General features: G+C 62.8%; 2 protein-coding genes across 3 annotated transcripts in view; one reads left to right on the plus strand and one right to left on the minus strand.

Moving 5' to 3' along the window:
* Window positions 1-10,989, minus strand: part of SLC39A11 (solute carrier family 39 member 11) — a 73,162-nt gene extending 62,173 nt beyond the window's left edge. For both annotated transcript variants that reach the window (XM_059864249.1, XM_059864248.1), the window contains exons 1-4: window positions 10,880-10,989; window positions 9,678-9,791; window positions 8,634-8,672; window positions 4,171-4,329 (exon numbers count right to left, since the gene is read on the minus strand). In XM_059864249.1, the coding sequence (XP_059720232.1) occupies window positions 4,171-4,329; window positions 8,634-8,672; window positions 9,678-9,785 (306 nt within the window). In that variant the 5' untranslated portion in view covers window positions 9,786-9,791; window positions 10,880-10,989. The remainder of the gene's footprint in view (window positions 1-4,170; window positions 4,330-8,633; window positions 8,673-9,677; window positions 9,792-10,879) is intronic.
* Window positions 10,990-16,798: 5,809 nt separating this feature from the next.
* Window positions 16,799-19,074, plus strand: SSTR2 (somatostatin receptor 2). The gene has a single exon (XM_059864247.1). The coding sequence runs from the start codon at window positions 17,240-17,242 to the stop codon at window positions 18,347-18,349; it is 1,110 nt and encodes a 369-aa protein (XP_059720230.1). The 5' UTR covers window positions 16,799-17,239; the 3' UTR covers window positions 18,350-19,074.
* The last annotated feature ends 784 nt before the right edge of the window (window positions 19,075-19,858 follow it).

Below are 19,858 nucleotides of genomic sequence, written 5' to 3' on the forward strand. Positions count from 1 at the left end.
TTCCATGGATAAAGATGGAACAGAAACCTGTGAGGGCTCTGAGTCCTTCCCAGGATCCCACGAGTGGCCAGGGATTTTCAGGCTGAAATCCCACCTGGGACAGGAGCCAGGGATCAATCCCTCACGGATCCTTTATTAACTGATAAATTAATTAAACCCCTGCCCAGGTAACTCTGGGTTATTTGGAGATGGAAGGCAAGGAGGTTTCCCAACGGGAGGCTTTGCCACATTCCCAAAAAACCCAAAGTTTTTCACCCTCAGAGCCAGATCCCTCCCTCCTCCCAGGGCCTGTGGAAAAGGGCCAGGGCTCCACAAACCAAACAAACACAAGGGCTGCTGTTTGCTTTGCCCTGAGCAAAGCAGGAATGCAGGAGCCCCCAGCTCCATCCTCCCCCTCCAGCAGGGAAAGCTCCACACTCCAGAACTCAACAAAGCAGAAAATCCTGCCTTGAAAAGCCTCCCCCTGCCCCAGCAAGGAGGCTGAGCAGGTCATTCAGGGGCTGAGCAGGTAATTCAGGGGCTGGGAGTCCCAGCTGAAGAGGAAAAAGCACATTGAAGTGGGAATGGGGGCTGGGCAGGGCCCTCAGGAGTGAAACTGCAGCAGGGGAATCTCGGGGCTGCTGCTCAAGCTCCAGAGCCTGCAGCTCCCAGCTCCCCTGGGATAAGGAACCCATCACAGAGCAGCAGAGAGAGGCAGGAGCAGCTTCCAGGCTTCCTCCAGGTGCACCCAGGACTGCCCTGCCCCGTCCCACCCACCCCAAAATCCCTGAATTATTGAGCTGGAAAAGCCCCCAAGAGCTCCAAGTGCCACCTCCAGGGATGGGCACTGCAACTCCTCCCAATGCCTGGCACCTTCTCCTGGAAGAAATTCCTCCTAAAAATGCAGATATTTACCAGGAATCACTTCCCAGTGCCCCTCTCCCCCCAAAAAAGCTGCTCCCTAATCCAGCTGTGGTTTGGGCCCGAGGGAAAAATTGTAATTTTGAACAATGTGCAGCCACACCCTGATGGTCCTGCAGCCTCCCCCATGCACAACTCCCAGCTTTCCCTCCCAGCAAGGGATTTGTGTGGATTTAGAAGGCAAAACATTCCCCCTGAAGGCACATTGTGAGGGGATCTCCAGCTCTCAAAGCCCAAAACAGCCCAAAATTCACTGTGAAACATCCAGTGCCCAGCCCAGAGCTGCACACCCAGGAAAGGGCAGGAGCACCAAGGAAATTCTCTGGGGAGGGGACTCAGCTCCCACCAGGAGCATCCTGACCCTGCTCAGGGGAACCTGAATCATTCCCAAAACGAGTGTGGGACAATGCCCAGAGATTAATTGGGGCTGTGCTGGCTCTGAGGGGGGAGCACTGGCACCCAAGGAACAAACCCCAGCCCAGAGGGGTCCAAAAGGCTCCAGCTGCTGCTGGCTGGAGCCCAGAGAATGCTCTGCCCACCTCAGGAGCTTTCATTGATCTCCTCTGTGCCCAGGAGCAAAAGCACCAAGCCTGTAGCCAGCAGACAAGGGAGGAAAAACAACCTGGAATGGACTGGAGGTGGCATTTCCAGGTTGGAATTGCAGCCCTGGCTGCCCATCCCTCACACCCCAAATATTGGCAGGCTCCTGCTGGAGCTGAGGGATGGCCCAGCAGCCCTTGGGTGATCAGGGATTGTTAATTAACCCCTGCTGCTCTCTGCTCCCCAGCACCCCTGGGACCCCCCCACGGGGCAGGGCTGGGGCTCCTCCCTGGCTCTCAGCTGTTCCTGAAGCCTGGAGGGGGAGGAAGGAGGCTGATTAAGGCTCATTATCCTATTTGCTAATGATGGCAGCAGCCAGACCAGGCAGTGGGAAGGGGAGCTGAGGCAGGGCTGGGGCAGCTCTGGGGGGTTTGCAGCCCCCAGCAGGACCAGCTGCCTCCCTCCCTGCCCCAGTCCCAGCAGGGAATTCCTGCCTGCCCAGGGGCTCTGATCCACCAAAAGCAGGAGCCAGGGAGCTCCGGGAGCCTCGGGGGCTGCACTGCACCCAAACCCCCAAACCAGCCCTGGGGAATTGGGAACAGCCTGGGAATCCCCCAGGACAGCTCCTGGGGACTCACAGACAGGGCTGAAATCCCTCAGGGGGGAAAAGCCCTCTGAGAACACCCAGTGCCACCCCAGCCATGTCCCCAGTGCCACAGGCACAGAGCTCAGACCCCTCAGGGGTGGGGATGCTGCCCTGGGCAGCCTGGCCAGCTCCTGCTGCTCCCAGCTCGCACCTGCAGGTGAAAACCCAGCAGCAAAAGCAGCCAGGGAGTGCCCAAAGCCAGAGCCAGGGCTGGGGACCCCTCTGGGCACCCCTGGTGGGATTGCCCAGGAGGGGCAAGCAGCACATCCCAAACCCAGTAAAACCCCAAACCCTGAGCACAACCCAGCCCAGGCAGCAGAGCTGCACGACAGCTCTGAAGGATGAGGATAATAACACTTAATTCCAGCATTCTTCTGCCTTTCAGCAGCCCCAAAATAGCTGCTGAGCCATCAGGGACCTGCTGCACTGAATTGTTAAAGTAAACTTTCCCTCAGAGGCTTCGGGGCTTGGCAGGGAAGATGCTGAGCCCCAAACCCTTTTTAGGAAAGGCACCAGAGGCTCCCCCAGCACCCAAAACCTCCTCAAGCACCAAATGAAAGCCTCATTTAAAGAAAAAAACAGGTTAAACGTGCCAGGAGGTCTGGGGAAACAAAGGAGAGCTCATTTTCCAAACCCCTGGGATCTGTTTGTGCCCTCCGAGTGCCCCCAGACTTCTGGGGAGCTTTGCCAAGCCCACCAGCATCTCCTCCTGGGCTGGAGGGTGAGCAAACACCAGGGAAAAGGCAAAGATAGAGATGGGATAGATTAGATCTGCCTTTGGGGAGGAATGGAAGGACTCCAGCTGCCGGGAGCTTAACCCTTCCTGGGGAACTGAGGGAGGGAGGGATGGAGGGAGGGAGGAAGGGATCGAGGGAGGAAGGAATCGAGGAAGGAAGGAAGGAATTGAGGAAGGGATCGAGGGAGTTTACACTTTCCATGTCAGAGGAAATGGAAGGAAGAAGTTTCCATTTTCTCCTGCCTGCCTCAGCACACACCTGGCTGTCCAAACCAGGACAGAGTGACCCCACAAGGCCCAGCAATTCTCCTCCCAGCTGACTGGAGCTGTGACCCCTCCCCAAACACCAGGGGAAGGGGAAGGCTGGTGCTACAGACTCCTAAAAACCCCCCACTCCTTCCTCACAACCTCAGGCCAATAAAATCCCACTGAACTCAGTATGAAACCTGAGGGATCTCCTTGGCAGTGTGTGGAAATCTCCCTGGCTGCACCACTGGTGCTGCCAGCTGCAGAAATCCACCAGCTCCCCATTTATTTGTGTTTTTAGCAGCAGGCTCAGGCTGCCTGCCTGCAGTGAGCAGCACTGCCAGGGCTGGCAGCTCTGAGGTGCAGCCCCTGGGCTGGGACACCAGGTCACACCTGAGCTGAGCGAGGAGTGCTGCCAGCAGAAAGAACAAAAGCACCACTGGGAAGGGGGGAAAACAGCAAGATTAAAAAAAAAAAAAACAACAAAAAACCCAGAGCTCAGCGAGTCTGAAGCTTCATCCAGCACAGCAGAGCCAGCCAGGGCTCAGGGAAATCACAAACTCATTAAATCTGGGAGAGAATCCACCCCTGCCCAGCTACCAGCTGCTCCTCCCTGCAGCTGCAGGAAGGGCAGGAACCCCCCAGCCGGGAATTCCCTCTGACAGCACTGGGAGGAGCTCCCAAACTGGGAATTCCCTCTGACCAATACTGGGAGGAGCTCCCAAACTGGGAATTCCCTCTGACAGCACTGGGAGGAGCTCCCAAACTGGGAATTCCCACTGACCAGGACTGGGATGAGCTCCCAAACTGGGAATTCCCTCTGACAGCACTGGGAGGAGCTCCCAAACTGGGAATTCCCTCTGACCAATACTGGGAGGAGCTCCCAAACTGGGAATTCCCTCTGACAGCACTGGGAGGAGCTCCCAAACTGGGAATTCCCACTGACCAATACTGGGAGGAGCTCCCAAATTGGGAATTCCCACTGACCAATACTGGGAGGAGCTCCCAAACTGGGAATTCCCACTGACCAGGACTGGGATGACCCCCCAGCCCCCCTCCCCAGCCCTGGGCTGACCCCCAGCCCCCTCCCAGCCCCACTCACCAGCTCTGGCAGCAGCAGGTCGGCCCCATACACGAACGCTGCCCCCAGGGCAAAGCCAGCAGCCACTGGGAAGAAGGAGAAGGCCCCAAAGGTCCCGGATTCCTGGGCCAGCTCGATGGCTGGGGCCAGCAGGGACCAGTAGGAGGCTGCCAGCATCACCTGGGGACAGAAGGGGAGCAGTGAGATCCCAGGAATGGGTGCAGGATGCAGGGAAGGAGCAGAGCCCAGAGGCTGCAGCAGGAGGATGCTGGGGAAAGGTGAGCCCAGCTCTGCCCCAGGAAATTCCCTTGGCAGGATGCTCAGTTTGGGCTGGAAAAAACCTCAAAGCTCATGCAGTGCCACCATGGCAGGGACACATTCCACTGCCCCAGGCTGCTCCCAGCCCTGTCCAAGCTGGCCTTGGGCACTGCCAGGGGCAGCCACAGCTGCTCTGGGCACCCTGTGCCAGTGCCCCAACAGCCTCAGGGGGAATTCCTTCCCAACTCCCAAACCTCCTGCCAGTGCCCCAACACCCCAACTGGGAATTCCTTCCCAGCTCCCAAAGCTCCTGCCAGTGCCCCAACACCCCAACTGGGAATTCCTTCCCAGCTCCCAAAGCTCCTGCTAGTGTCCCAAGAGTTTCCCAGAGAATTCCTCCCCAATTTCCACCCCAAACCTCCTGCCAGTGATCCCATAAAAATCCTGCCAATTTTATGTCAATTATCTTAGAATCACAGATGGTTTAGGTTAGATGGGACCTTAAAGCCCATCTCATTCCACCCCCTGCCATGGGCAGAGACCTTCCACTGTATCAGGGTGCTCCCTCACTGGAAATTCCTCCCCAGTTTCCACCCCAAACCTCCTGCCAGTGTCCCAAGAGCTTCCCACAGAATTCCTTCCCAATTTCCACCCCAAAGCTCCTGCCAGTGTCCCAAGAGCTTCCCACAGAATTCCTCCCCTGTTTCCACCCCAAACCTCCTGGCAGTGCCCCAACACCTCCCCACAGAACTCCTCCCCAGTTTGCACCCCAAGCTCCTCTCCTGCAGCTCCCAGCCCCTCCAGAGGAGCTGCTGCCAGCTCAGGGGCTCCGAGCAGGCTCTGGCACCCTGGCGAGCAGGGAGGCAGAGCTGCCTCTGCTGCAGACACCAGTCCCTGGGGGTTGTGTGAATCCCAGCTGCTGTGAGTAAGAGGAACCAGGCTTGTCATGTCAGGCTTAAGCAGGGCTGTCAAACCTCATATTTCAAATGCCACCTCCTTTAAAAAACAACCACACAGCCCAGCGTGGAAGCACAGGGAGAGGCTCTGGAGAACGCTGCTGTCAGCTCACGTGAGGATCTCGTTTCCCCACGGCAAACAGAGCCCTGGCAGAGCTCAGCCCCCAGCTCCTGCAGGATCCCACAGCTCAGGGCTCTGACACAGCTCTGAGCCAGCCCCAGCTGCAGGAAAAGGCATTTATCCCATTTATTCTGGTAAGCCCAGCTGCTGGGAGGCTTTGTCAGGGATTTACAACACCCCAAGGTGCGAGGGAGTCCCTCGGCAGCTCGTCCTCAGCTCGGGGTGGGATTCAGGGATTTAGGATCTCCTGGAGCTCCTGCCCACCCAGGGCAGGGTCAGAGCTGGCCTGCCAACAACCCAAAACTCATACTGAGCCCAAAGCCCTGGGACAGACACCCCAAGTGTCCCCAAGCCAGCCCAGGCAGGAATAAAAGAGGAAAATCCCCCTGGATCAACAAACCTAGGAGCACAGGGACACTGAGGATTTTCCCCACCTTCCCCTCCCTCCAGCCTCACTGAGCCAGGGACCCAGGGGGGATCTGGGGCATTTTCACAGCATTTGTGCTCCCAAGATGCAGCAATGCCATAAATGCAGCAGGACTGGGAAAACACTGAGCAGGCAGGAGGCAGCTGGGGGACCCCAAAGCCTCAGGGACCCCAGATCATCACTGGGGGACCCCAAAGCCTCAGGGACCCCAAAGCCTCAGGGACCTCAGATCATCACTGGGGGAGCCCCAAAGCCTCAGGGACCCCAGATCATCACTGGGGGAGCCCCAAAGCCTCAGGGACCCCAGATCATCACTGGGGGAGCCCCAAAGCCTCAGGGACCCCAAAGCCTGCCCTGGGCTCCAGCAGTGGGACAGGGGACAAAACTCAAGCAGTGACCCCAGATCTGTGCCCTCCCTCTGGTGGGAATCCCTCCAAACCCAGCAGGATTGAACCCAAACCTCTCCCAGGGCTGGCACCTTCTCCCCCAGGGATTCAGTGCAGGGATCCCCCAAATTCTGGGCTTCTCCTCAGCCCCCAATCCAGGGATCCAGCAGTGTCCCCGTGGCTCTGGAGCCTCATTTTAAGTTAAAATTCAGAATAAACAGAGCCAGGGCTGGGCTGAGCCCACCCACCCTGCTGGGCTGCAATTAACTCCTGATTGAAGAGGAGGGCCTGGGTCCCCTCCTGTGGGATCCCTGGGATGGGACTGGGGACACCAAGGGACACCGGGGAGCAGGAAATCCTGGAAAAGCAGGTGGAAGATGAAGGCATTGGCAGGGCACTTTCCTTGCCAAACTTTTCCACTTGGCTTCGTGCAAGCTCCATGAAGCAGCCCCAGCAGAGCTGAGGGAGCTCCTGGTGCTGTTTGAAGGGAATATTTGATCCCAGAGTGCCTGGGGAGGGCTGAGCATGATTTCCTGCTCCACCTGGGACAGGGCAAAGCCCAAGTGCAGCCCAGGCAGAGGAAAGGTGGCAGGGAAGGGGCTGCAGGTGTTTGCTCCTGGGGTCTGAGCCCAGCCCTGCAGCACCACAGAGAACAGCTGGGGGGAAAAAAATACAAATAAATAAAAAATCTCACTGAAGGATGTCAAGATTTCAGAGAAAAGGCAGAATTCCCCATCAGATGCCCCAGCAAGCACAGCTTTGTCTCTATGGAAACACAGAAACACAGAACCTCCTGCTCCTGCATGCAGAACTGGGATCAGCTGGGACTCCAGGGAGGGAACTGGGGCAGGGCTGCAGGGAGCTGGGCTGCTCTGGGCCCTCCCCAGCCCAGGTGACATCTGTGACACCTGTGCCACCAGCAGGGGCAGCTCCAGCTGGCAGGATGCTCCCAGTACATCCCAGTTCAAGTTATCCATCCCAGCACCCCCAGAGCAGCTGGAGCATCTGCAGGGTCCTGGAGGCCAAGGGGGGAAAAGAGGGAAGGAAGGAATTCAGGAATTTAGGAAGGAAGGAATTTAGGAAGGAATTTAGGAAGGAAAGGAGGAAAAATAGGGGGAGAGAAAGAGGAAGGAAAAAAGGGGGGAAGGGAAGGAAGGGAAAAAAGAGGGAGAGGGAAAGGAAGGAATGAACAAAGGGAGGACAGGGAAAGGTTCCTTGTGCTGTGAAACCCTTCTGAGGCAGGGAAAATATGGAGACCCAGCTCTTGGCCAAGGAATGGAAACACTGCCCAGCTGGGAAAATCCAAACTCAGGGGGACCCTGGTGTCCCCAGGGCTGCCTAGCCCCCGTGTCCCCAGTGTCCCCTGGCCCCTCCAGGCACCCCAGGCACAATTCCCCCTCCTGCTCCGAGCCCTGCCAGCTGGGAGAGCTGAGGGCAAAGCAAATGTTTGCAGGAGTTCTGCTCCCTGAGCCACACCTGGGCCAGGCAGGGCTGACTCAGCTGCTGCCAGGGTGACCTGGTGGCCTCAGCCAGGACAGCAGCTCCTCGTCCTGGTGGGGTTCCTGCAGAAATGCCAGCCCAGGGACCCCCTACAGCCACCAAGGGGGACAATCCCCACCTTGCAGGGAGCACAGCCAGCCCCTGTCACCCACCACGGCACCCAGGTGCCAGCAGGACACAGCCAGGTGCCACCAGGACACAGCCAGGGGCACGTGGCAGAGCCCAGGTGCCACCAGGACACACCCAGGGGCACGTGGCAGAGCCCAGGTGAGCCCAGCACCCCCAGAGCACGTCCCAGGTGCCCTCCAGCACCTGCAGGGTGGGGTTGAGCAGCTGGACTCGATAATTAATGAGGGAAACAAAGGGGATTAATGAGTGTGGGTGTGGCCCCAGGTGCCCCAGCACCTGGGCAGTGCCAGCCCCACACTGCCCAGGCCCTGCAGCATTCCCAAATCCCACAGCTCCAGGTTCTCCTCCAGGAGAAGCTGCCAGGAGCCCCACATTTCACACTCAGCCTCCAGGAGAGCTGCAGCTCTCTCTTCCCCCTCCTCCTGAGGGTTTAGAGCACCAAGGCAGCCGGGCACAGAGCCCCCAGCCCACCCCAGAGCCCCCAGGAAAGGGGGGTGGAACTGCAGAGAGCCAAGGGCAGCGTGGGCACCTCGGGTGCCCGTCCTGGTGCCACCTCCACCCTCAGCAGGAACAGCCCGAGCCCTTCCCTGCCCTCAGGGAATCATCCAAGGGATTGGAACTGGAGTGGAGAACCAAACCAAGCGTGGAGGGGCTGCAGAGAGCATGGGGGAGGGGGAGGAGGAGGAGGAGGAGGAGGCTGCACTCACCCCTGCAGCAAAGCCCAGGCTGCCATCCAGGATCCGCCTCTGGAAATAAAAGCAAACACAAAACCCCCTGAGCTCGTGGGAGGGCTCTGCCCCAGGGCTGGAGAGGGGCTCTGCACAGCAGGGGATGGGCCTGGGGGGGATTTGGGCAGGAATTGTGCCCTGGGACAGGAGGATGGGGTGCCCAGAGCTGCCCTGGGTGCCCCTGGAGCCCTGGCAGTGCCCAGGGCCAGGCTGGCATTGGGGTTTGGGCACCCTGGGACAGTGGGGGGGTCCCTGTCCCTCCCAGGGCAGGTTCTCACCCCCTGCCCAAGGAAAGAACCCAAGTGCTCCTCCAAAGGGAGCCTCCCTCAGCAGGCAGCTCCTGAAGAAAGCATCACAAGACTGAGGCATAAATAATAAATCCATCTGGGCAATCTGGAGCACCCCGGCCAGGGGGGCTCTAATTTTGGATCCAGGATGACTTCGAGCTCCCTGGTTCGCTCCTTCTGAGCAGGGACTGACCCAAATCCTGCCCTGGAAACGTGGCAGCAGAAGCAGGTTAGAGGCAGGGGAGCTGCAGCTCCCACGCAGAGCCCCAGGGGCACACTCCAGGCTCAGCAATTTGATTTCCTTCCCCTCCTGGGCTTGGGAAAGGAGCTGGATTCTTCCTCTTCTTGCCCCTCAGAGCTGGGAGCAGGCAGGAGCAGGGCACAGCCCAGATCCTGGGGGGTGCCAGGGCTCACCTGCCCCTGGACTGGGATCTGTGGGATCCCAGGGGCTGCCCCTAAGGGCTCAGGGGCAGGATCCTGAGGGATTGGCTGCCCCAGGCTCACCTGCCCTTGGATAACCTGTGGGATCCCAGGGGCTCAGGGGCTGCCCCAGGGTTGGGATCCTGTGGGATCTGGGGGATCCAGGGCCCAGGGGCTGATCCCAGGGGCACAGGGGCTGCCCCAGGGTTGGGATCCTGTGGGATCTGGGGGATCCAGGGCCCAGGGGCTGATCCCAGGGGCTCAGGGGCTGCCCCAGGGTTGGGATCCTGTGGGATCTGTGGGATCCAGGGCTCACCTGGCCGCTGGAGAAGACGAACACCAGCGCTGAGCCAGCTGCTGTCAGCCCCCAGGTGAGCAGCGTCCCCAGCAGCGCCTGCAGCCCCGGGCCCAGCCCCGGGATCATGCTGGCCTAGGGGAGAGGAGCAGCCTTGGGAGAGCAGCCAGAGAACCCCAGAGACCCCCAAAGCCCAGCCCAACCCCTCTGCACCACAGGGCCCACAGCCAGCCCAACCATCCCCCCCTTACCCCCTTAGGCCAGGCTTTGCAAGTAAAGCCGAGCTCATGGGACCCACTTGGAGCAGAGCCCCAGCAGGATTGGGGGTCACAGCTCGCCCAGACCCCTTTCTGTGCCCCCAGCCCGCTTTTCCTGGTGTGGGAGGTGAAAACCTCAGAGCACCTGCTCCTGGCACCTCGGGGAAGGGGAAAAGGGCAGCAAACCCCGGGGGATGGGCAACCGACCCCGGGGGATGGGCAACCGACCCCGAGGGATAGGCAATGAGCACTGGGAACGGCCCAGGGAGCAGCAGTGCCACGGAAATCCAGCCAGGCTGGAAATCCAGATTAATGAATTTATGCCACACGCCTGCATGGATACGTTTATGTGTAAATAAATGGAATATACAGGCATTGATAGGATTCTATGTGAATATTTATGAAATATACAGGCATTGATAGGTTTATATGGAATATTTATGAAATATACACACACATTGGTAGCTCCAAAGGCTCTCCCAGCCTCGTCCCAAGGCTCTTCCCAGCCCCTGCCCGGCTCAAACACCCCCGGGATGATTCCCCCTTCCTGCAGGGGGTCCTACAGCCCACCCAGGAGCATCCAAATCCCCCTTCCCAAGCCTTCACCGGCACCCCCGGGGCCTCCAACCGCGGGCCCGGTCCCGGGACCCCCGAACCCCCAAACCGGGAGCTCCAGCCGGTGCCAGGACCCCCGAACTCAGAGCCCCCGGACCCCAGAGCTCCCCAAACCCGAGCCCCCCGGGCCAGCCCCAGGACCCCCGCACCCCGCACATCCCTGAGCCGCTGGCTCGCCCCAGGACCCCCGAACCCCCCGGCCCGGCAGCCCCGGAGCCGCCGCAGGCCCCGAACCCCCCGAACGCCGCGCCCCCGGTGCCCCGGCCGCTACCAGGAGCCCCGCAACCCCCAAACGCGGGGCTCCGGGGCGGTGCCAGAACCCCCCCATCCCGCCCGGTTCCCCCCCGGTACCTGGACCCAGCCCGGGCCGGTCCCGCCGCCGCTTCCGGGTGCGCACACGTGTCCGCGGGCTGGCCCCGCCCCCCGGGGCGCTCAGCCAATGGCAGCGCGGCGGGGGCGGGCCCGCCCGCGGCTCTGCGGTTGGCGCGGGCGCGGCGGCCTCAAAGCGAGGCGGGCGGGCGGCGCGGGCGGGCGCGATGGGGCGGTGCTGTCGTGTCGCTGTCGTGTCATTGTCACCGCCTCCCCCGCTGCAAAGAGACCCCCGGACACAGCTCCGCCTTGGCATTACAGTGCCCTGAAAGCACCCTCACCTTACTGCCACCCCCGTAATCAGCCCGGCTAATTAACAAGGTTAATGAGCAGCACGCGGCAGCGCGGGGACGAGCAGAGCTGGCTCCGTGGCTGGCGGCTGTCACTGTCACTGTCACTCGGGGGGTGCAGCCAGAGTCACCCGTCCGCTCGCGGGTGTCACAGAATCCCGGAATTACTGAGACTTCTGGGGTCACCGAGTGCCACCCTGTCCCCAGGGCAGGGCTCCGGGTGCCACCTCCGGGGACGGGCACTGAGCCCTCCCTGGGCAGCTCGTCCCGATGCCTCACAGCCCTTCCCGGGCAGGGATTGCTCCTGGTGCCCTGACCCCCCCAAACCGTCAGCACAGGTGCGCAGGGGGCAGAGGCGGCGCTGTCACCGATTGTCGCCGGTCACAGAGCCCCGTGTCCCCTCCTGTGCCACGCCACACGGAGCAGGGGTGGCAGAAGGACGCATCTCATGAGCTGTGTGCCACAGCCTCTGCTCAGCCCCAGCTGGGAAAGGTCAGGGCCGTTTGAAAGCTCCCTGATTTAGGATTTAATCAACCCCGTAATTGCTGCATCCCTCATTAGCTGCAGGGCCAGGTGCCAGCTGGGAGGGACACGGGGACAGACACACGGAGCTGCCCCCGCCACCCCAGGGACCCGGGGTGAGGCTGTGACAGCGTGCTGGCAGGGCTGGGGACAGCTGGGACCCGGCAGGGCTGGCCCTGGGGACACGGGGACACGCTGCCCCCGGTGGGGGTGGCTGGCAGCGATGGCCCTGCCTGGGGACGTGTGGGTGGCAATGGGGACAGCCGTGGTGGCTTTGTGCAGGAGCATCAGCAAAACCAACTGCCACCCCCGGTCCCCAGTGTCACTTCTGTGTGCGGGGACACTTCAGTGTCACAGCCCTGCCTGTGTCAGTGTCACAGCCCTGCCTGTCCCCCTGGTGTCACAGCCCTGCCTGTCCCCTCAGTGTCCTAGTGTCACAGCCCTGCCTGTCCCATCAGTGTCACAGCCCTGCCCGTCCCCTCAGTGTCCCAGTGTCACAGCCCTGCCTGTCCAGCAGGGAAGGAGCAGCCCCAGAGTCCCTAAAATGCACTTTTAACCCCCAAAGGGGACAAATCTGCTGCCATGTCCCATCAGGGTGAGCGAGACCCCTCAAGGGGCAGCTCCAGGGATTTGGGACACCCAAATCCTTTGGGGTTTTTGCCGTGAGCTGTCTGGGGCAGAGAGGCACGTCCTGCAGGGCTGGCACCAGGCACTGCCGGCTGGGGATGTCCCTGGGAAGGGCCAGCGTGTCCCTGCAGTGTCCCCTCCGTGCAGGCTGGGCTCACGGCCGGGCTCTTTCCCAACCCAAATCCATCTGTGTCAGCCTGGAGCCAGCCGGGAATGGCGAGACAGGCACTGAGGACACGCGGGGCTGTCCCCAAGGACGGGCCAGGCGGGGTCACGGTCCCATCCCAGGGCACAGAGGAACGCTGCCATCCTCCTCCTCCTCTTCCTCCGGCCGGGAGGGACGCGAGGGTCCCGGCGGGGGCTGTCACCAGCGGTGACATTTCCAGCTGGAACAAAGCCTGGCTGCCACAGCCAGCCTGCTCAGGCCCGCTTTGGTGCCAGGACCGTCACAGAGCGGGCACAGGAGCCGGGATCTGCGGCCAAAGGCTGCCAAGGGCTCATCAGTGCCAGCGCTCCGGGCCGTGATTCACCGAGCGGCGGCTCCGGCCGAGCCCGGCCCCTCCGAGATCAATAAACCAATTAGGGAGGCAATTAACGGCGGGCGAGAAGGGCAGGGCGGCGGGGGAGGAAGGAACCGGCTGGGGGGAGCTCTGGGAGCAGCGGGAGCTGGGATAGGGTGTGGAGGGGAGACCCCCGGGATGGGCTACAGAGGGGGGTGTGGAGGCTACCCTGGACCCCAGGTATGGATGATGCCCTGGGTCCCAAAAGGTTCTGGATGTTGCCCTGGATCCTGTGGGATCTGGATGCTGTCCTGGATCCTGGCAGGTCCGGATGCTGCCTGGGATCCCGGGGAAGGACACTGTCCCGGATCCCAGCTGTGGATGCTGCCCTGGATCCCAAGAGGTTCTGGATGCTCTCCTGGATCCTGTGGGATGGACACTGCCCTGGATCCCTGGGATGTGGATGCTGCCCTGGATCCTGTGGGATGGACACTGCCCCGGATCCCGGCAGGTCCGGATGCTGCCCTGGACACTGCCCCGGGTCCCGGCAGGTCCGGATGCTGCCCTGGACACTGCCCCGGATCCCGACAGGTCCGGATGCTGCCCTGGACACTGCCCTGGATCCCGGCAGGTCCGGATGCGTCCCCGGGCGCAGGTGACGGCGCCGTCGCCTCTGCCCCGCCATCCATCAGCGCTGCAGACGCTCCCGATTAGATCTGGCAGGCACCAGCCGGGTCCTGCCGCGCCTCGGGCTGCGGGGACGCGGCCCAGACTGTTTGTCTGGCTAATTAGCAGAGAGCGAAGCCTCCCCCCAGCCCGGGCATCCCTGAAACGCGGCCAGGCCGCCTCCAGGCACGAATCAGGAATCAGCAGAGCCACAGAAGCCACCGGGGGCTGCTGGGCTGCAGCTGGGAAGGGAAAAGGCAGGGAAAGGGCAGGGCCAGCCCGAGTGCCCCTGGGACAGAACAGCAGGGTCACCCCTGCCTGTGGTGGCCTTGTCCCCATGGGGCAGGGGACAGCGGGGACCCTCTGAGGGCAGTGGGGAGGAGGGGGCTGGGGTGTCACAGAGCTGCTCAGGGCTGGCTCTCCAAAGAGAGATCATCAAGAGATACACAGGGATCCTCGGGCTGGCTGCACAGCAAATCCTTCCCTTCCTGGGGGACAGCAGCTGCACCCTGGCCCGGCCCAGCCCAGTCTGGCCCAGCCCGGCCCAGCTCAGCCCAGCCCGGCCCAGCCCAGCCCCCATTCCTGCCCCCATGCCACGGATCCAGGAGAAAGGCCAGCTCACCCTACCCCTCCGTTGGCATCCCAGCCCCAGCTCCTTACAACACTCATTTCCAGGACAGGGGTCGAGAGCTCTGTTTTCCACAGGGACTCTTGTGGAGCAGCTGGGAAGGGATGGCAGAAAGCTTGGAAAGGTTTTTAAAGCCTCTCTGTGGTCACGTAACCCCCATGCCCCTCTCCCAGGAGTTATTTTGGCCGTGTGGGAAGGGGCTGTGTGTTCCTCCTCTCTCCAGCCCTGCCAGTAAATTGCTTTTCAGCGCTGCGGATGCTTCCCAGGCAAAAGGACAAAGAGGAGTTTATCTGCCAGCACCAAACCAGCTGCTGGTACAGCGTCCCTCCGAACCAGGGACCACCCAGGGACGCAGAGCAGACTCTGCTCTGGGCTTTAATTCAGCCCCAAAACCAGGCAGAAGGAAAAACAAATCCCCTCAAAAGGCTCGAGGATGGCTTCCTGACTCAGGCAGCTGCTGCTGCCCTCCTCCTGGATGGAGATCAGCTCTGATCCGCTCCTCAATACCCACCGGGCCATCATTTCATTAATTTTATGGGGTTTTTAATGAAGATCAGATCTGGGTTCAGCCAGGCTGAACTGGCTGGATTCCCCCAGCTCCCTGGCCCCACTTCCCAACAAGGAGAGAGAGGCAGGGAGGGGCTGGAGCCCTGATGCTCCCCAGGCAGCCCCAGGAGTTGGGAGCACCCTGGGATCCCTGTGCTCCCCTGCCCCAGCCCTCTGGGCTCTCTGCAGCTGGGACAGGTCCCTGCCAGCCAGGCTGGGCTGATCTCAGTGCCAGGCCTTGGTGACCCGGGAGCCCCGGGGAGGGACGTGGCAGTGTCACCTGCTCCGGGGCAGAGATTCCCAGCAGCGCTGGGAATGCTCCCAGGCACCGCTGCCGAGGCAAGGACTTGGCTGCTGGGCACTGGAACCAGCCAGGAGAGGATAAAACAGCTCTGGGAAGGTCACAGGGCACCAAACCCCTCTGCTGGGCTCTCCTCCCTCCTCCGGGGGCCGGTGCAGCCACCCAGGGCTGGTTCCTCGGGACACCCCAGAGATCCAGTTCCCTTCAGCCACCCCTCCTCTCCCACTATTACCGGGACATTAATTCCCACATCCTCTTCAGCAGAAGCAGCTTTTTCCTGCCTCCTAAAGATTAATGAGGCTGATAACGACTCTGCCGGTGCTCCAGGACCTGATGTCTTTAGATCCGCCTTGGGAAGTGGATGGCGAAGTGAAAACGAGGAGCTCCCGGCCGCACTCGGCAGCCTCAGCGCGGGGCTCTTTGTTCACAGTCACTCTTAATTTCCTGCTCTCTATTGTCTCCTGGACAAGTGATGGGAAGAGGGGCAGGAATAGAGATAATTTAATTGCTCTCGAGATCCCAAACAAACCAGAGCAGAGGTTATCTGCCCCAAACCTCTCCTTTTTGGTCTTCCTCCTCCAGGGAGAGGCTGTGGCAGGAGCCACCTGTGCTGCACCAGTCCCCAGAGACCCCAAATATTTCAGCATCACCTTCCAGCCTCTCCCAGATGGGAGGACCAACAAGGACCTGCCTTGGCTTGGCTGCGGAGGCAAGGTGCAAACTCCCGGGGCCAAGGAATTTCCAGCGTTCCAGGGAGCCTTTGGAGCTCTCAGAAGCCTTTTGGGTCACCCTCCATTGGGACACAGCACGCTGCCCTCTCCCTGGTGGCTCTGGAGAAGGTGAGGCCGTGGCTGGAGCCAAAATGTAGCGGGACAGTGGGGAGGCAGGGCTGGAGGCAGGGTGGGCACGGGAGGGGAGGGAGCGCAGGCAGGGTGGGCAGCGCAGGGTGGGCAGGGCAGGGTGGGGAAGGTGGGCAGCGCAGGGTGGGCTGGGCAGGGTGGGCAGGGTGGGCAGCGCAGGGTGGGCAGAGCAGGGTGGGGAAGGTGGGCAGCGCAGGGTGGGCTGGGCAGGGTGGGCAGGGTGGGCAGAGCAGGGTGGGGAAGGTGGGCAGCGCAGGGTGGGCTGGGCAGGGTGGGCAGGGTGGGCAGAGCAGGGTGGGGAAGGTGGGCAGCGCAGGGTGGGCTGGGCAGGGTGGGGAAGGTGGGCAGGACAGGGTGGGCAGCGCAGGGTGGGCAGCGCAGGGTGGGCAGAGCAGGGTGGGCAGCGCAGGGTGGGCAGCGCGGGGTGGGCAGAGCAGGGTGGGCAGCGCAGGGTGGGCAGCGCAGGGTGGGCAGGACAGGGTGGGCAGGACAGGGTGGGCAGGACAGGGTGGGCAGCGCAGGGTGGGCAGAGCAGGGTGGGCAGCGCAGGGTGGGCAGCGCAGGGTGGGCAGGACAGGGTGGGCAGGACAGGGTGGGCAGCGCAGGGTGGGCAGCGCAGGGTGGGCAGAGCAGGGTGGGCAGCGCAGGGTGGGCAGCGCGGGGCGCTGCGGGCTGTCCCCGCCCCGGCCCCGCAGAGCCGCCCCGCGCGGGGCGGGGCGCAGCCGGTGCGCTGGTCCAGCGGCGGAGCCGCGCCGGGAGCGGGTGCGCGGAGCCGTGCGGAGCCGTGCGGTGCGGAACCGAGCGGAGCCCAGCGGGGCACCGGCGCTGCCGGCGCCTCCCCGGTGCCCGCCGGGCCGGGCCAGGCCGGGGCGGGCGGCGGCGGGAGCAGGTGAGCGGCGGGGCAGCACCGCCCGGTGCCCTCTGCGGCGGAGACACGGGGCCGGGGCTGGGGGGCTCCCCGCAGCGAGTTCGTCGCCCACCGACGCCGCCCGGGCTCGGCGTGCCGGTGTCGGCTGGGAGGGAAGGGGCTGCACCCGCCGAAGGGCCGGGAGAGGAGGAGGCTTTCCCCCGGCGCTCGGTGCTCCCGGGCATCAGTCGCACCCACCGGGACGCACCGGCTGGATTTGTGGAGTCGTAAAGGCTCCGGGATCGCCGGAGTCAGGAGGAGCTGTGGCGTGCTCGGGCAGGCTGCTCCAGGAGGGGACACGGCCAGATGGGCTGGGAACCCCCCCTGCAGGGAGCCTCTCTCCCGCTGAGCTTGGCAGCAGGATGGACAGATCTTCCCCAGGAATCCCTTCATTTCTATTTGCTCCCTGATTTCTAGAATCTTCTCCTCTCCCCCCAGAGCCAGAGGGAAGATGACATCTCGGCTTCTCTGAGCCAGCAGTGCCCAGGGAGAGCCATGGAGTACGAGCTGCCCAACGCCACCGCCTTCTGGTTCTCCCCGGCCTCCCCCTTCGACAACTTCTCCCTGGAGGCTCCCACCAACACCTCCCAGAACGCCACGGGCCAGCACTTCGACCTGACCAGCAACGCCATCCTCACCTTCATCTACTTCGTGGTGTGCATCGTCGGGCTGTGCGGCAACACGCTGGTCATCTACGTCATCCTGCGCTACGCCAAGATGAAAACCATCACCAACATCTACATCCTCAACCTGGCCATCGCCGACGAGCTCTTCATGCTCGGCCTGCCCTTCCTGGCCATGCAGGTGGCCCTGGTGCACTGGCCCTTCGGCAAAGCCCTCTGCAGGATCGTCATGACCGTGGATGGCATCAACCAGTTCACCAGCATCTTCTGCCTGACGGTGATGAGCGTCGACCGGTACCTGGCCGTGGTCCATCCCATCAAATCTGCCAAGTGGAGGCGGCCCAGGACAGCCAAAATGATCAACGTGGCCGTCTGGGGCGTCTCCCTGCTGGTGATCATGCCCATCATGATTTATGCCGGGGTGCAGCACAACCACGGCAGGAGTAGCTGCACCATCATCTGGCCGGGAGAGTCGGGCGCCTGGTACACGGGGTTCATCATCTACGCCTTCATCCTGGGCTTCCTGGTGCCTCTCACCATCATCTGCCTTTGCTACCTGTTCATCATCATCAAAGTCAAGTCCTCGGGCATCAGGGTGGGCTCCTCCAAGAGGAAAAAGTCCGAGAAGAAAGTCACCAGGATGGTGTCCATCGTGGTGGCCGTCTTCATCTTCTGCTGGCTCCCCTTCTACATCTTCAACGTCTCCTCCGTGTCCGTCATGATCGTGCCCACGCCCGTCCTCAAGGGCATGTTCGACTTCGTGGTGGTGCTGAGCTACGCCAACAGCTGTGCCAACCCCATCCTCTACGCCTTCCTGTCCGACAACTTCAAGAAGAGCTTTCAGAACGTCCTGTGCCTGGTGAAGGTCAGCGGCATGGACGAGGCCGACCGCAGCGACAGCAAGCAGGACAAATCCCGCCTCAATGAGACCACGGAAACGCAGAGGACCCTGCTCAACGGCGACCTGCAGACGAGCATCTGAGGGGACAGCGGGGCGGGTTTGTCCTGCCCGCACCCCTCCCCGGCTGCAGCAGGGGGTGGCACCGCGGGGTCAGGGCAGGAATGCCACCTGAGGGGACGGCTGCGAGCGCCCGATGGCCTCGGGGCTCCTCTGCTGGGCTCCTCTCTGCTGGGTTGGCTTTCGAGCGCTGGGAAGGATACGGGTCAGGAGGAGCCGCCTCGCCAGGAAAACAAAGACAACTCACGGCGACACCAAAGTGCCACCGTGGGCACAGGTACGGCCGGGGTCCCCCGTGCCACCCTCGGGGCCGGCTGGCTTTGGGGCTCTGCACCTGGACACACCGGAGGACCTCAGGAGGAGCCGAAGCCACAGGCATGTGACAGCACGGGGACGCACCCACCTGGTGGGAGCTGCTGGCGGGTGTCCCTCCCGAGGCGACCAGGATGTTTGGGATTGCGTTTTCCCGGGTTTCTCCTTGCTCCGCCGCATGTCCTGTCGCTTCCCCGCGCTGTGCTCCTGTCGCAGCCCTCTGCCCAGAGGGGACACGCCAGCACGGAGGGGACACGCCAGCACGGAGGTGACATCCCCGCGGGAAGCAGCTGTGCCCCCGCAGCAGCCCCTCTGACGCCGCCCTGCCGTGTCCCCCTGCAGCGGAGCCCTTTCCCTGGCCCTGCCGCAGATTTTCCGCACGGATGGAGAATTTCCCTCTTTGCCCTCCCCGGTGGCCGCTGCCCCTCCCTCCCTCCCTCCGCCCGCACCGGCCGGTCCCACGCTGCGCCGGCAGCCGCGGCCGCTGCTCCGGGCACCGCGAGCGCTCCGTTCCCTGCCGGGAAAGCCTTGGAAGTGTTTCAGCGGCGGTGACACGCTGGAGGAGCCTGGCACGGGCACCTCGCGCTGCCAGCGGCTCCTGCACCCGGCTCGGACCGGGGTTTGTGCGGCCACGGCTCCGAGGATCTCTGGGCTGACACCTCCCTGCTCCTTCCAGGCAAGTCACGCCGGAGGCAGGGGTGATGGAGAGGATGGGGACGGGCAGGGGGGGCTGGGGACTCGCTCCCCACCCTTGTCCGAGCCGAAGGCAGCGGGCAGAGCAGACAACGGGGCTCCCAGCAGCCGGGGATGGGGAAGGGCAGGGCAGCGTGGATCCATCCCCTGGATGCTGCCCTGTGCGAGGGGTGGCGGGGCTGGCCCCACATCCGCTCTATTTGCCTTCCCAAGACTGTCCCGAAGCGTTCGGCTCTGTCCCTGTCCCTGTCCCTGGCTGCCCTCCCAGCTCGGCATAAACCCGGGGCTCTGGAGCCCTGACCCCCGCCCAAGCCCCTCCTTGGCCAGCGCCGCGGGAGCTCCAGGGAAAGCCCAGGGGAGAGGGAGAAGTGGCGGCTTCCTGCCGGAGCACCCGGAGCAGCGGCCGTGCCAGAGGCCGGATCCGTTCACAGGCCCCTGCTGCGGAGCCGAGCCGTGGGAACGGGGGGTTTGGGCGGAGAGAGCAGCCGGGGCTCGGTCACCCTGCCCCGTGCCACCCACCCTGGTGCC

This window comes from Haemorhous mexicanus, chromosome 20 (genome assembly GCF_027477595.1).
Source record: "Haemorhous mexicanus isolate bHaeMex1 chromosome 20, bHaeMex1.pri, whole genome shotgun sequence".
Lineage (NCBI taxonomy): Eukaryota > Metazoa > Chordata > Aves > Passeriformes > Fringillidae > Haemorhous > Haemorhous mexicanus.

What these genes read in the sequence shown, in the direction of transcription:
- SSTR2 (XM_059864247.1), top strand. Translation starts at nt 17,240, where the DNA reads ATGGAGTACGAGCTGCCCAACGCCACCGCCTTCTGGTTCTCCCCGGCC.